Source organism: Molossus molossus, unplaced genomic scaffold, assembly GCF_014108415.1.
Source record: "Molossus molossus isolate mMolMol1 unplaced genomic scaffold, mMolMol1.p scaffold_m16_p_4, whole genome shotgun sequence".
NCBI lineage: Eukaryota > Metazoa > Chordata > Mammalia > Chiroptera > Molossidae > Molossus > Molossus molossus.
The window spans coordinates 48,012,318-48,028,412 of NW_023425377.1; the positions used below are offsets into that span (position 1 = coordinate 48,012,318).

The following is a 16,095-nucleotide window of genomic DNA, read 5'->3' on the forward strand; positions in this document are numbered from 1 at the left end:
TTGGAGACTCACCGGGGATGGAAGGAGGACTCCCAAGTGAGCTGCCTGGAATGGCCCCGCTGGAGTGTGGGGAGTTCCAGAGGCCCGAGAGCTTATGTGCTGACAGGAACGAGCTGGGATCCCAGTCCCCTGAGTTCCCATGGCAGGATGAGGACGAGGACGATGAAGAGGATGACGAAGAGGAATGAGAGTCACCCCCACAAGACTGTGATTTGCAGGATGTGTGTGACAAGGAGATCTGGAGAAGAGGGAAGAAAGAGGCTCATGATGAAACAGCAAAGATTAGAGCCGATCCTCTGCTGCCTAAGCTTACCCAGAAGTGCCTCCTCCTCTAGGCCCAGTGCAGTGGCCAAAGCACAATCCCCAAATCCCCAGGTGCAAGGGCAAATGTGGGCCAAGCCTCGGCCAGAAGGGGCTGCGCTGCTCTCAGTGAAGTTAAAATGTGTGGATATTGGTGACAGACTGGGGTGTGTGTGTCTGGGGAGGGGCCACAGAGAATGCCTGTCAACTGCCAAGGAGAGAAGGGTATGTCAGGAGCCCTGAAGCTGAACTAATCCTGGGTAAAAGAGAGGGGCTGAATGGGAATGAGAAACAAGGATAGTCTGACTGTGATTCAGGAGATGACAGACTTAGATGGCTCCCAGCATTTCAGAGGCCTTCTAACTGATGCACACTATAGACCCTCAAACTGACCTTTGCCCTCTATGTTATACTGGTTGGCTTTCAAGCTGCCACAGAGCTGAAGGCAGCACAGTCACATGGAAGGAGCAGGGTCTCCAACTACCAATTCCTATGAGATGGCTCTCATACTGCACAGACTCTCCTCAAGGGCCAGTGGGCTCTCTTAAGTCTCTATCTTCTTCTCCCACATGTGAACCCAAGCCACTAATGCTGTGTGGGTACAGCCCAGCAGCCTCTCAGCACCCGGGCATAAGGGCCATCCAAAGAGAGCCACCTGAGAGGACAGGGAAGGAACAGCTAAATAGCTGGACTTCTTTGGGCAAGCAGCCACCCTGCATTCAGGGTCCACTTCACAGTGGTTACCTACCGCCACTGCGTGCTCTCGACCTGTCTGCCTTTCATCTTCCTCCATGCTCCTTCGGCAACTCTGGCAGACCCATAGAGGCATTTCGCCTAGGAGATTCTTGACGAGCTTTGGCATGAAGTCAGGGGGCAACTTCTCACCCTGCAACACCAGTCCGTTTTGGGAAGGGCCTTCTTCCCAGCCTTTGCGTTCCCGATGACACAGCAGGCAGCAAGTCTGCACAGACTGGCTGGAGCTGGGGGGAACCTGTCCAACAGACAGAAACAGGGTTTCCCAGGAGGGGAAAGGCTGCTTAGAAATAATATTCACAATACTAATAATGTCATTTATTATGTGCCATGCACTGGATTAGGCACTTTATATACATAATTTTAGCCTTTGTAACAGCTTTGCAAAGTAGGTGTTATTATTCCCATTTTTTAAAGATGAAGAAACAGATTTTAAAAAGTTAAATAAGTTGCCCAAGGTTGCAGAGCTAGTGAAAGGTTGAACTAGGATTTAAACTTCAGTGCGGCTGACTCCAAAGCTCATGCTCAAATGCCCTAATGCCCTGATGTTCCTAAGTCTTGGAGGTTAAAGAGAAGATGGCCCTTCCTTCTTTGACATGTCCACGAGAGGCCACAATCCTTGTGCTGTCTATGCAGTCTACAGACCAATCCCCATCTGGAAGGAAAGCATATTTCAGGTAATGCAGAGCGTGCGAGCACATACGGGTTTCCTAAAGAGCTATGTAATTCCATTAGAATCACAGCAGCATTTTGGAGGAAGAGTTTGTATAGCTAGTCAAAAGGCATCAACTGAATTGAAAACTGAGTTGGAAGGGAGGTAAGGCAGACCCTGGTGCTTCTGAGTGGCAAAGGTGTGGTGAAAAGAACCTGGGCTTTGGGGGTCAGAACAACATGCACTCTAACCTCTACCTGACCACATTATTAGCTAGGTGACCTTGAGCAAGTTATTTAACCTCCCAAGCTCCAATTTCCTACCCACCTTGCAGAGTTGTGAGGCTCGGTGCATAAACAGGGAAAGCGCCTAGCCCTGTGCATGCCCATATGATAGTCTCAGTACACAGTAAATCTTATCTGGACTTTCTTTTCTTCTAGGAGAAACTTGGTATCTATCTATCTATCTATCTATCTATCTATCTATCTATCTATCTATCTATCTAATCTATTTAATGTTTTCTTTCACATTGAGGGGTACTGACTAGGAGGCTGATTGGATTTAATGACCCTAATTAATGGTTTTCCTATATCCTACAACTTTGTAGTCTCCTCTCACTCTGACACTGGGCTTGGTCATATCACTTTCTTCGGCCCACAGGATGTTAGCAAATGTCCTGCCGGCATAAGCTTGAAAAGTGAATGCACTTCTACTTGCTTCCTTGCATGGTTGGGCTTACTTGCTCTTCTACCTCTGCCACGACATGAGCGTGACCAGGCTACCTGTTGGAGGGATGTGAAAGAAAACTGAGTCTTTCTAGCTGATTGGCTGGCATATCAGATACATGATCGCAGCACAGCTGAGATCAGTCAAGCTGGCCCCGGATCTGCTGAAATATCCAGTCAACCCATAGATTCATGAGAAGTAAAAAATGATACTGTTTTAAGTCACTAAGTTTTGGGATGGTTTGTTACATGCAATTGTTAACTGATATACCTTCCAAAATTACCCACCACTAGGTAACAGGTTTGCAGAGGCCAAACAGAGGAATAATAAAGGTACCATCCTCTTCCTACCAATAAAATTAATGCAATCATCTTTTAAAAATAAAATCACCTTCTTACAGCGTTGGAATCAGAATATCCTTAACTCTGTCACATTACAATTACACTGACCTTGCTCCCTGATTTCTAAGGGGAAAAAAGGACCAAACAATAGCACCAAGAACATAAGGAAACATTTGGGGAAGTACAGGAGGACCTTGGAAAAGAGTACCAGAGAAACTTGATATCTTTCTTTTCTTTTCTTTTCTTTTCTTTTCATCTATCTATCTATCTATCTATCTATCTATCTATCTATCTATCTAATTTAATATATTTAATGTTTAGCCAGAGAAACCTTACATGTGAAACTCATATGAGATACTAAGAGCCTACACGATCTCTGCCAAGGAAATATTTCAGTGAGCAAGGCAGCTGCTCAGTGACAGCCCTGGTACAGCCTCAGGTACAGCCCTGTTGTCAGAGAAATTAAGGCAAAGAAGGCCTTTTTGCAAAAGCCAGGAAACTTTCCATAGCTACAAGGTGCCATAGTAACTGCAGAGGGAGGAGGTGAGGCCAACACCCACATCCCTTTCCCTGTAATGATGGTGACCACAGTCTTAAGGCAAAACCTGGACATGTAATTTTACTACAATAGAGTTTCATTTCATTTGGGTGTTAGGTTCTAAAGTTACTATATAAGATGAAAATCTTTTATGAGTAAAGTTATTCTTTAAATTCTTTATATGGCCTGTGAAGTACAACATATGTGTTTTAGGTACGACCATTTATTCAAATGTGTAGCCCTAGCTGCCTGGCTCATCATTTAAGAGTATTGGCCTGTGGACCTAAGGGCTGCAGGTTCAATCCTCGGCCCTAGTCAGGGTTGTGCAGGAGGCAACCAATTGATGACTCTCTCACATCTATGTTTCTCTGTCTTTCTCTCCCTCCCTCTCACTCTATCTAAAAATTGGTGGAAAAATATACTTGTTTTAACAAAAACAAACAAAATCAAATTGTATAACATAGAATATACGGCAATATATAATAAGTGGGTTTTTTTTCTGTTTTCTTTTAAAAGTAAATACACAGTTCTTGTAAGTTAAATGTGTTACCAATGGACTGTATTTAGGGCCAGAGCACATGTGGAAAGTGCTAGGGTGTAGCAGAAACAACACTCACTGCCTTTGGCATTAATCCTGGGTCTCTATCACTTACTAGTCATATGACGTCAGGCAAGTTATACTTACTCTCTGTCTCATCTGTAATATGGGAGTAAGTCCTAATTTGTATAGTAGGCTGTAAGCATTAAATGTGACAAAGCACCTACCTAGTCCAGTGCTAGGCCCATAATACGTTGCTCAACATATGCTACTAATTTATGAACCAGATGGGAGCGATAGAAACCAGTATTTAAAATCAGGACTAGGGTGGAAAATATAGAATTACAGGTCACTGTATTTTATAACAATGCAAGAATTTTTCACATGTCATGACTCAGGTGACTTGTTAGACATTTTAATCTGTGCCTTCAACTCCATGAAGTTATTCCCGAAGTTCCCCAAATACTCTCTGTACTTTCCTACTACATGCCTTTGCTAAAACCCCCTTCCTTCCCATGTTTACCAATAAGGAGCTAGGCAGGGCTTAAATGCCCAGCTTAAATCCAACCTCATCCAAACTTTCCCAAAAAAGTCCCTCTTATAATTCACCTCCCTTCCTACATCCCACAGCACACTATGCCCTGGTTACAGCATCTGTGCCTTACACTTATTTACTTACATCTTCTGTCCCTTACACCAGACTGTGCTCCTAGAAAGCAAGCACCAAGTCTGATTCTTGTCTGGCTCACTCACAATGCAACACTGGGCCTAGGCTCAGCTGGGCATATAGTGGCTAAATCAGATCTGTTAACTGTTCCCATGGTAATATTGCTGGCAGGCAGCTTGGTGAGACACTGCTTGAAATTCTTGCTTCCCACAAAGAAAAGCCATCTCCCTACCCTGGAACTTCACCCAAATGGCTCCAAGTGTGAAAGATAGAAGACTGCTTCCTTGGAGATTACAATAAGATGCCTCTGTTCATGGAAATGAAGTGACTCTCCCTAGAGCCAAACTGGTACACACAATAAATGAGATTAGCCATCAATGGAAGTGAATTTATAGGACAGCTGTCTTTCCAGTTAAAGGGAAAAACACAGGACCTGGGAGGCTAATTAACTGAAGCAGAGATGATACCACCTACATTGCATAAGGTTGCCAAGAGGATTAAGTGACTTCAGAGATGCAAAGCTTAGCTAGAGGGATCCACACAGTAGACACTCAATCTATTATCTAGCCCCCTGAGCTGTTCTATTCTTAGAAAGTCTACACCAGACACTAGCTGACCCACTGACCTGAGTTTCCTATACTTGGGTCCTTCTTTCTAGGTGACCCCCAACACTTAACCCTCTGCCTTGGTGCCTGCACTTAGGTACAATGCCTGGTGGGGCCTGGGAAACTTTTCTATCTGATATTTTCACCTCTAATTGGCAAGGGTGGTGAGAACCCCAAGCGGTGGAGATGTTATATTCAGTCAGTACTACAACTGTTCCTTCACATTTTTTGCTTTGGCAGAGAAAAGCTCTTGGTTCAGAATTCCCTTTGACTACAATCTCCTGCCATTTTCCAAATTCCTGGCACTCGTGACTCCTTATACCCTGAAGTCAACCCAGGCTTTCAACTAGCTGTTCTCAAGATGTGTTTTTAGCACCTGGCACAGTATTCCAACACAAAGAATACGATCAATAAACATTTGTGAAATATCCAACCTTTTTTTTTTTCCTTCATCACAGAGACTGATGGAACTGATTCTTAAACCCAGCAGTCCTGGGCAACAACTAATTATTCCTTCTCACCTCAGTTTAAATTTCAGAGTCTCTCCAGACACAGGTCTAGACTTAGGCAAAATATGGGGGAAGAGGAAGGAAAAGATTCTAGTGGTTCTCTTGAGTTGGGATTTGCTCAAACAAGTTCCAAGATAATTCTGCTTCCCTCTCTGAGCAAAACCAGACTCTCTGGAGAGTGTGGGGTTACTCACACAGGACCCATGTTATAGCACGCACATCTCCAGAGCAGACAAGGAACCACGTGAGCCCTAGACTGCAGCCACACCCAGCCCAGGGGGCTGGCAAGCGCAGCCATTAAAACCAGTATCTCTTCTCCCTCACCTGACCAAGCCCCAAGACTTTTAATCTAAGAAGCATTATGCTAGGCATTCTAGTTTTTCCTGAATAAAAAGAGATAAAAATCAAAGAAAGGGGAAGCTACTTTTTTCATAGAACATCATTTTAATTTAAAAGAATGACTGACAGCCTGGCCGGTGGCTCAGTGGTTGAGCATAGACCCATGCACCAAGAGATCACGGGTTCGATCCCTAGTCAGGGCACGTGCCCAGGTTGTGGGCCCAATCCTCAGTGGGGGCATGCAGGAGATGGCCAATTGATGTTCTCTCTCATCAATGTTTCTATCTCTCTCTCCCTTCTTCTCTCTCTAAAATCAATAAAGGAAAAAAATAAGTAAATGAAAAGAAACAGCAGACATTTTTTTTAAAAAAAAATAGCCCTGGCTGGTGTGGCTCGGAGGTTGACGCGCCAGCTGTGCACTGAAGGGTCATGGGTTTGATTCCTGGTCAAGAGCATGTACCTGGGTTGTAGGTTCAATCCCCAGCCTGGTTGGGGTGCGTGTGGGAGGCAGCCAATTGATGTGTCTCTCTCACATCGATGCTTCTCTCTCTTTCTTTCCTCCACCCTCTCTTAAAAAAAAAAAAAAAAAAAAAAAAAGGCGAGCCTGTCACTTCAAGGAAAACAATTTATTATTTATTGTTGCCAATGATAAAATTAACCTTTCAGGCAAAACTTAGAATTTTGGAAAACCTGTATCTACTACCATGAGCTTCACAACTTCCCAGTACTTAAGACTTTTCTGATGTAACTGGAATTAATATTAACAAATGTTACCTTTTACTATTATAAAATAAAATGGGAAAACATTTGGAAAATCTTCATAGCTCAGGAAACCTATTTTTCAAGGATCAAAGCATGATGATGTTTCCTCTCTCCCCCACTCTGTCTGAACAAAACATGGGAAAATGTCCTTGGGTGAGGATAAAAAAAAAAAAAGAATCACACATTGCCCTGGCTGGTGTGGCTCAGTTGGTTGGAGCACATCCCTTACAGTGAAAGGTTGCAGGTTCGATTCCTGGTCAGGGCACATACCTAGGTTGCAAAGTTCGGTCCCCGGTTGGGGCGTGCATACACATTGGCTAAAAATCCAATTATTTTAATGTAAATGAATATTAAGACTTCACTGATATGGTTACAGTTTCCATACTGAAAAGAAGAATATCAACAATCATCTAGAAAGGCTATTAAAATACTCCCTTGCCCAGCCAGTGTGGCTCAGTGGTTTGAGAGGTCCTGGTTTGATTTCTGGTCAGGGCACATGTCTGGGTTGTGGGCTGACCCCTAGTAGGGGGTGCACAGGAGGCAGCCGATTAATGTTTCTCTTTCTCTCTCTCTCCCTTCCCCTCTCTAAAAATAATAAAATAAAATACTCCTCTCAGCACTGGCTGGTTTGGCTCAGAGGTTACAGCATTGGCCTTAGAACCAAAGGGGTCGCAGGTTCGATTCCTGGTCAAGGGTACGTACCTGGGTTGCAGGTTCAATCCCTGGCCCTGGTTGGGGTTGTGCAGGAGGCAACCAATTGATGTCCCCCCACCCCTCTTCCCACTCTATCTAAAAATCAATGAAAAAGTATCCTCGAGTGAGGAGTAACAACAAAATAAATATACTCCTCCCATTTCTAACTAGGTATCTATGTGAGACTGGATTTTTTAATATACCTCAACCAAAACAAGACATTGCAACAGTTTAAATACAGAAGCATATATAAGAATCCAACTTTATTGTAGTAAGCCAGACATTTAATATTTTTCAAAAATGATAAGACTACTCTTCTCATTTTTCTGAAAATAGTTATTTTTCATTAAAAAATTGTTGTGATAGGCTTAATACCGCTATTCTTTTTTTTTATCCTCACCCGAGGACATTTTTTCCATTTTTTTGTTCAGGTAGAGTGGGAGGGAGAGAGAGAGGAAGAGTGAGAGAGAGAGAGAGAGAGAGAGAGAAACATCGATGTGAAAGGGACACATCGAGTGGCTGCCACCCACACGACCAACCAGGGCCGGGGACAAACTGCAACCACGGTACATGCCCTTAGCGGGAACCGAACCCGGGTCTTTCGGGACCGCAGGCCGATGCTCTAACCACTGAGCAAAACCGGCCAGGGCTTAATACTGCTATTCTTAAATGAATTAGTAACTAAATATTTTTTTACCTTTCTCAGCTTTAATATTTAATTTGGTAGATATCAATAGATATAACCAACAAAAACTCTTTTGGGTCCTCAATAATTTTTAGGAATGTAAAAAGGCCCTGCCGATATCAAACACTTTGAGAATTGCTGATGTACAGCATCTAATGGTGCCTGACACCCACTGGGTGCACATAAAGCAACAGTGATAAACAATGATATAGTTCACAGCATTACCTGGATAGCTCTTTGGGGGCATGAATAAATTTCCACCCCAGTGTTTCTGTCCACAATTTAGGGGAATAACCTGGGTCACCAGACCAAGCAGCTGTCAAGGACTGCTCTGAAGCTGGATCTAATTTCCAACATTAAACTGCTTTCATTCCTCTCAGATTACTTATACATTACTTCCAAGAATTCATGTGTGTTTGTAGAGGGTTCCCCAAGACACATGCTGTATCTAAACAGCAGTTCTGCAACAGCTTCCAAATTCTGTTCTGAAATGGTCCATTAGAGCACTCTACTCTGAAGGCACCCAATTCCAAGAGCCTTCCTGTCACCAAGGTAGGAAGAGGACAACACTTAGCAGCTAAAATTCTCTTCCAGAGGCAGAGAAAATAATGAATTTCCAGCCTAGAAAAACTCATCAGCCCCAGTCATTACCATTTACTCTTCTGTTCACTCATTCATTCCCTCATTCAACAAACATTTTAAGAGCCCCTACCTGGTGTCCACCATTGTGCTAGGTCCTGGAAAACATAAAACTATACAGAGTTCCTGCCTTAAGAATACATGATTAATACAACCACAGGCTTATGCAGTGTGTTGTCAATGCTCCCAAATTACCAAGATGCCTCCCTCATATTCATTAGAAGAATCAGGCAGGTACATAAATTAAAATAATACACAATTAAAAATGCAAAATACACAAATTAAAAACAATCAACTAACCATGACACTGGGCTTCTTTATTTAATGTAAGCCTATTGTTTGTCTTCTTGAATAGCTATCCAATTTGATGATCTTCCTTTAGCTACTCTTCTACCTTGGACTCTCTTTAATCTCCAGGCTCCTTTCTGGTTGAGGTTACTACCAGGGTACTCTCTGGTCCCTGGCATTCATGTCTTGGCCTGAGCTGACCTCTCTATGCTTCATTTCTACCTGAGAACCTTAGGCTCTATTCACACTCAGCACCTAAGCACTACTTCTTGGCAAATTCCTATTAATTTCCTAAGATCCTGGTTAAAGGTCAATGAAGACTAAGTAGAGCTAAGTCTGCTAGTATTGCACCTATTACTTTGTGCCATAGACATATTCTCTGTCTGTCCCCAAACCCCCAGTTGAATGGAAGCTCTTTGGGGGTAGGGAGTGCACCTTGGTCATTTAAGTGTGCCCAGGAACCTAGCTTTGGCTTGAGTCTGGCACACAAGAGGCCTTCAATAAATAGATGAACAGCCCTGGCCAGGTACTCAATTGGTTAGAGCATGTCCCGATATTCCAAGGTTTTGGGTTTGATCCCTGGTCAAGGAACATACAAGAATCAACCAATGGCCCTGGCCGGTTTGGCTCAGCGGTTGGAGCATCGGCCTGCGGTACAGAGAGACCCGGGTGCGGTTCCCGCTAAGGGCACATACCTCGGTTGCAGTTTGTCCCCGGCCCTGGTTGGTCGTGCGGGTTGCAGCCACTCGATGTGTCCCTTCACATCGATGTTTCTCTCTCTCTCTCTCTCTTCCTCTCTCTCCCTCCCGCTCTATCTGAACAAAAAATGGAAAAATGTCCTCAGGTGAGGATAAAAAAAAAAAAGAATCAACCAATGAATGCATAAATAAGTGGAACAACAAATCAATGCTTCTCTCTCCCCCTTCCTCTCTTTCTAAAATTAATTAAAAAACAAAATGAAATAGATAAACAAATGCTTAAAGCCCATCTGGCTCATGTCTCAGCTGTCTACACAAATAGAATCTAGCCCTGGCCGGTTTGGCTCAGCGGTTGGAGCGTCGGCCTGCGGTACAGAGAGACCTAGGTTCGGTTCCCGCTAAGGGCACGTACCTCGGTCAGTTTGTCCCCGGCCCTGGTTGGTTGTGCGGGTGGCAGCCACTCGATGTGTCCCTTCACATCGATGTCTCTCTCTCTCTCTCTCTCTCTCTCCCTCTCTCTCCCTCCCGCTCTATCTGAACAAAAAATGGAAAAATGTCCTCAGGTGAGGATAAAAAAAAAAAAACAAATAGAATCTAAAACACAGTTGAACACTTACTGGACATGCTGCGTTAAAGGCATGAATCCGTCAATCCAGACCACTGATGAGAAGGCTTCAGTGCTAAGAATCTCAGACCATTCTAATGGTAGCAATCAGAGCTGCAGTTAATTCTTAAGGAACCATACCTCAGTGCCCTAGAGCTTTCACCCAAATTCCCATCCAGGCTGTTGGCTCTCACAGGAGACAGAACGGTTGTTTTATATCATATAGCCAGTTTGTGGAGAATCTGCTTTTGTAAAACAAGCTGAGTCAAGGAGAGGACAGTGAGTCTCTCTGACCCCAGTGGCCTTCCATGCCCCCAAGGCATGCTCATCTGTCAAACCTGCTTTTGGGTGCAATCAGCCACAGAAAGGCTGCTGTTTACTGACCTGTAACCATATTTCCTACTACCCTGTAACCCCAGCACAGATATCTTATGGGTAGAAGAGGATGAATTTTGGAGACAGACTGTTGTGAGTTCAAATCCCAGTTCTGCCATTTTCAGTACGATCCTGGATTATTACTCAATTTCTTTGAACCTCAATTTCCTCATATATGAAATTAGAATAAAACCATACTTCACAGAGTTGTGAGGACAGAAGGAAATAAATTATGTAAAGTACCTGGCCTGGGCCTGGCACACAGTAGGTGCTCAATACCCGTTAGTTTCTTTCCTCTTCTGTCCTGGAAGAAATGACAGGGAAACTTACTAAGTGAGACTTGCCCAATCCAAAGTTATTACTTGAAGCACAGGACAGAAGACCAGAGAGGTGACCTTCAAGATCTCTTTGAACCACCCCAGAATACGTTCTTTAGCTACAACTTTCTAATAAGAAACTTCAGTGTTTCAGGCCTCTTCTTTCTGCCTTAGTTTCCCTATATCTATTCATTTTCAGAATGGAGGGGAACCACAAGGAGAGCTGGAGATCTAAGATTCTTGGGTAGGTAATAAAAAGAAAATGGCCTATAGGACTGCAGCATGGACACAAACCAAAGGGTGCAAACATGGGGTCTTTCCCAGGACATAAGTACAGTTCTTTTCTGCTCTGCACATCTTGCTACAAAGAACCATTATCCACTCCTTTTCCCAAATGCATAAAGCACTCACTCACATTTCCCTCTGACTCTTCCTTTTTAGGATCAGTTTGGGTGTTACATCCTCCTAAGTCCACAGGCAGAATGAACTGTGCTTTGCTCTGGAATGCCCTGACACTTTTTTACATAGATCTTGAATACAACTTATTACAGGTATCCCAGTTGTTGAAATCTACCTTTTCCACAACACTGTGAGCTTTCCATGGGCAGGGCCTGTGTCCCTTAGTTCAATGCATCCCAATTGTTCAGCAGAGGTGGCAGTACAAAGTAGGCATAGGTAAGTGTCCTGATATATAAAGGATGATTAACAGTTGCAGAATATCATTAATAAGGCAACAACTGAAGAACCAGGGAAAGTTTAGTTTTTGTTTCTTTAAAACAAAGGCTGTTTCTACTCCTGCTAATGGAAAAGCTCCCCACCTGGGATGCCCCATTCTCTGAAGATATCCTAGGCCTCCACAAAGATTCCCCTGGTACCCTCAATTCAACAGTTTACAGACCCAGCCAAAGAACCACCTGGGGCAATTTAACAATAAACTCCAATTCTGTAGGTATGGGGCAGGGTCCAGCAAAACACAGGGGATCTGAAGGGCTGGGCTGGGCTGGGCTGGGCTGGGCTGGGCTGGGCTGGGCTGGGCTGGGCTGGGCGAGAGGTAGAATCAAGCAATCACAGCTGCCTTTCCAACTGAGAATTGCTCCTATGGTATCAGAAAATTTACTGAAGTGCATCACATCCGTTTTCTTGCTTAAAACCTTTCACTGATTCATCATTGCCTACCAGTTAATGCCCAAACTTTTTCATGTGGTTTTCAAGAATCCTGCTAACCTCTTGTCTCTCTCCCATGAACTGGGTGCTTCTTGCCTCTGGGTCTCTATGCTGTTTCCTCAGTTTAGACACCTTCTCCCACCTTGTCACCTGGAAAAACTTCTACTCAACCTGAAAGCCACTCTGAAAAGCCTTCTCTAGGTTATCACATCTGTGCATCCCCAGCACTCAGCATCTATAATCATAGCTACCAATTGAGCTCAGTGCTTGAATGCAGTACTAGCTGAACCCTAACGCGAGTCTGGGATCACTGTCATTTTATAACATGAGAACACAAACCAAGAGGCTGAAACACTGTCAAAGACTGGTACTAGGATCTAGAATTTGAACCTTAACACAGAGAAAGCGACGTTCTTCTAGCCTTACTATAATTATACTACACACGTGTTCTCTAGACCACAAGCCCCTGTGGGCAAGGACCGTGTCTGATTCACTTCTACACCCCAGCTTGCCCAGCGCTTGGTACAGAACAGGTGTCCAGCCCTGGCCGGTTTGGCTCAGCGGTTAGAGCGTCGGCCCGCGGACCAGAGAGTCCTGGGTTCGGTTCCTACTAAGTGCTGTACCGCGGTTGCAGTTTGTCTCTGGCCTCAGTGGGGTCATGTGGGTGGCAGCCAATCGATGTGTCTCTCTCACATTGATGTTTCCTTCTCTTTCATCCTCCCTCTCTCCCTCCTGCTCTATCTGAAGATAAATGCACAAATGTCCTCAGGTGAGGATTCAAAAAAAAGAGAGATATCAGATGTCCATTTGTGTTTGCAGGATGAGTGCCCAGGTCAGGGAAGAGGAAGGCTGGGCATGGTGTGTGCAATGGGCCTAAATGAATGACCACCAGCCTGGCCCAGCAGTGGGGACAGGTAAGAATAAAGGGGTAGAAACCTAATTTACTTCCTTTATTATAATTTAGTTTAACAGTCATTTTGGGAGCAAATAAGGACCATGTACAATAAATACCACAGAAAAGAATTAAAACAATCTCTGTCCTCACAAATTCTAGGTTTGGTAAATAAAGGTGTTAGGCTTTTAATAGTTCATCTGATATCAGATAATGAGCTTATAGATCTGGGGTGTTTTAAAGAAATTAAAATGTTAAAAATCTTGGCAGGTAAGCCTTTATATTCAAAGGCCTTTGGTCTTTCTACATAGTGAATCTCCACTGACTTACAAAGAAGAACCAGAGGCAGTAGGAATACCCTCTCAGTATCATTTCCCCCTACTTGCAATGATGCAATGAAAGTGCCCAGGCTGGGTGAATGTGATTTTAAGGGGGAGGTCCCTGGGTATCTTTTTTTTCCTGAATAAAGACTCTGGCACAGAGGTCACAATGCTTGCTGAGTGGATTAAACATAATGAGATGGTTTTAATAAAGACATTGACTGATCATCTGTTCCAGTCCCTTGAGGGAGCAGGTTTAACTCTGAGCAATGGGGGAACCATGTCTCTAGAGTCCCTTTAAACTAGGTTGGGCAGAATCTCAGGGGATGCTACAAGGAGATCAGAGATGGCAAGGGCAGTGTGAATTCAACCCCCACCAACTGCTGATTTACAGTCTAGTAAGTCTCCTGGGAATTTACTGAGCTTCCACACCTGGATTGCAAACTGAATGATCCAAGAGAAACCTAAAGACAGCCAGCAGAGCTGGGAGGTGAGAACACTGACTTTGGATGGCCATCTGGCACAGCTCCTGTTGCACACTACTTCTGATTCCTGTTCTTGTGTGAGCCTCTACGTATTAGGTGCTATGTGGGTTGCTTCACATTCTCTCGTGAAGTTGCTGATGAGGCTTAGAGAGGAGAGGAACATGCCCAGAATCAGAAAGCCAGGAAGATCAACTTGGAGTTCACCTCAAGTCTGTAACACTGAATACTATTTCTTATGCCTACTTCAACTGCTCTGTAACTTTTCCCCCCTTTGCTAATAAGGTAGTAACCATCTTTTTGTGAAGTAAAGGAGGATCTGGGTTCTTAGTGAAGAGATGAAATGTAGTTTAGTGGCCTGAAACAACTGGAAGTAGACTTTTGGGATCCCAATTAAGCTCAGGATACTGCTTTTAAATGTGTACAGGTTATGCAAATGAGTGAAGGAGGTTTGATGAAAGCAAAGTTGAGTGGCCTATGAACCTTAACTCAGAGAAAGTGAAGCTCTTCTAGCCTTACTGCAATTACTTATACACATGGAGCTTCTTATGGGAAAGAACCATGCCTGATTTAATTCTATGTTCTCATACAGCCCAGGGCCTGGCACAAATCAGGTGTTCTTTACATGCTAAAGGGGGCAGATACCACTCAGAGACTACAGATTACTGTCTCATAAAAATGTAGGTTAAGCAGCAGCAGCAACAGCAGCAGACTTTTAGAGTTTTAAGAGATGGCACAAATCTAGTTTTGGTTCAAATCAAAACAAAAGGATGTGTGACTTGGGGCATTAAAACCTATCTGTGGATTGGAAATGGCCAGATTTGCCACCCCTGGCTTCAGCTCGGGATATAACACTGAACTTCACTTTACTTACTCACTCTGTGTACATCAGACAGGGTCGATGGGAGCCAGAAATCCTCACCTGTGAGCCTTTCAGTTCACCAGGGCACAAAAACCTGCTTCTGGCATTCAGAATCCCCCTCCCCAGCAAAAAAGTGGAGCACAATCAGAAGAGAGTTTGTCAGTCTGTTCCACTTCTTTGTGGCTACAGTAAAAAAGAAGCTGTGTTAAATCCCCTACAAGAGTATTCTTTGGGGAGGGGGGATTGTACTGAGACCTATAGTGGGAGTTATTTGGGCAAATGTTTAGTTGTTCTGAGTTTCTGTTTCTTCATCTGAAAAATGGGGTAATAATATTTATATTCTTCAGTTCATTCATAACATTTGTAAATCACCAAGCATGGACCATAATGGTAACTTACATGGTTCCTGCACATTCAAGAGTTTATGCAGCAAAGGAGACCAATAATTACACCAACAGTTAACTTAATAGGGGGTGATGGGAATATAGGGCTGGTGGGAAGATTAAAAGTAAGGTATGTAAAGTGCCTGGAATGAATAAATAAATGAAATGGAAGGTCAAGCAGTGGAGTAGGTAAGAACATGTTAGGAATGCCCTACGTTAATGAAGATTATATAAAACTGTTAGAAAAGATGCATCCTAAATAAAAACTAAATGATTAAGCCACAACCCAAACTTTCTGGCCATGAATACTTGAGATTGACTAAGAGGCAGGGGACCCTAAAGTATTGTATGGTTTGAATGAAGAGAGAAGACAACAGCTCCCTGGCTCTCCCTTCCCCTACTCTCCCCTTTTGAATAGCACTCCCAGAGGGGCCAGAGAAGGGAAAAGAAAAAGCTAGAAGGGGAAGCAGCTCCAGGGTCAGAAGTCAGATCACGTGAGGGCAGGGTCCAACCAGGGTAGTTGCATCTTTTGGAATCAGTCTTAGCCCAGCATAGGGGATGGGGGTGAAGGTGAGGCCTTTGACACTCAATAAGTAGTAATGTTTTCATTAATTAAAAATCTTATTGTGCCCTGGCCGGTTTGGCTCAGCGGTTAGGGTGTTGCCCTCGGACCAGAGTCTTGGGTTCAGTTCCCGCTAGGGGGCACATACCTTGGTTGCAGTTTGTCCCCGGCCCCGATTGGGGTTGTGTGTGTGGCAATCAGTCTATGTGTCTCTCTCACATGGATGTTTCTCTCTCTCTTCACCCCTCTCTCCCTGCTGCTCTATCTAAAGATAAATGCAAAAAAAAAAAAAAAAGTTCTTGGGTGAGGATAAAAAAAAAAAAAATCCTATTGTGATCTGAGACACAAAGGATACCAGCATCAAAACTGGGTTACAATAAGCACAGAATCTCAGAGATTCG

General features: G+C 43.8%; 1 protein-coding gene across 5 annotated transcripts in view; it reads right to left on the minus strand.

Annotated features, from left to right (window-relative positions):
- FAM193B (family with sequence similarity 193 member B) overlaps positions 1–16,095 on the minus strand; it is a 34,487-nt gene that overhangs the window by 16,875 nt on the left and 1,517 nt on the right. For 3 of the 5 annotated variants that reach the window (XM_036282105.1, XM_036282107.1, XM_036282106.1), the window contains exons 2-3: positions 1,049–1,291; positions 13–238 (exon numbers count right to left, since the gene is read on the minus strand). In XM_036282105.1, coding sequence (XP_036137998.1) covers positions 13–238; positions 1,049–1,162 — 340 coding nt within the window. In that variant the 5' untranslated portion in view covers positions 1,163–1,291. Of the gene's footprint in view, positions 1–12; positions 239–1,048; positions 1,292–10,955; positions 11,001–16,095 lie in introns of those variants that run through there. The other 2 variants (XM_036282109.1, XM_036282110.1) reach the window with 2 other exon arrangements.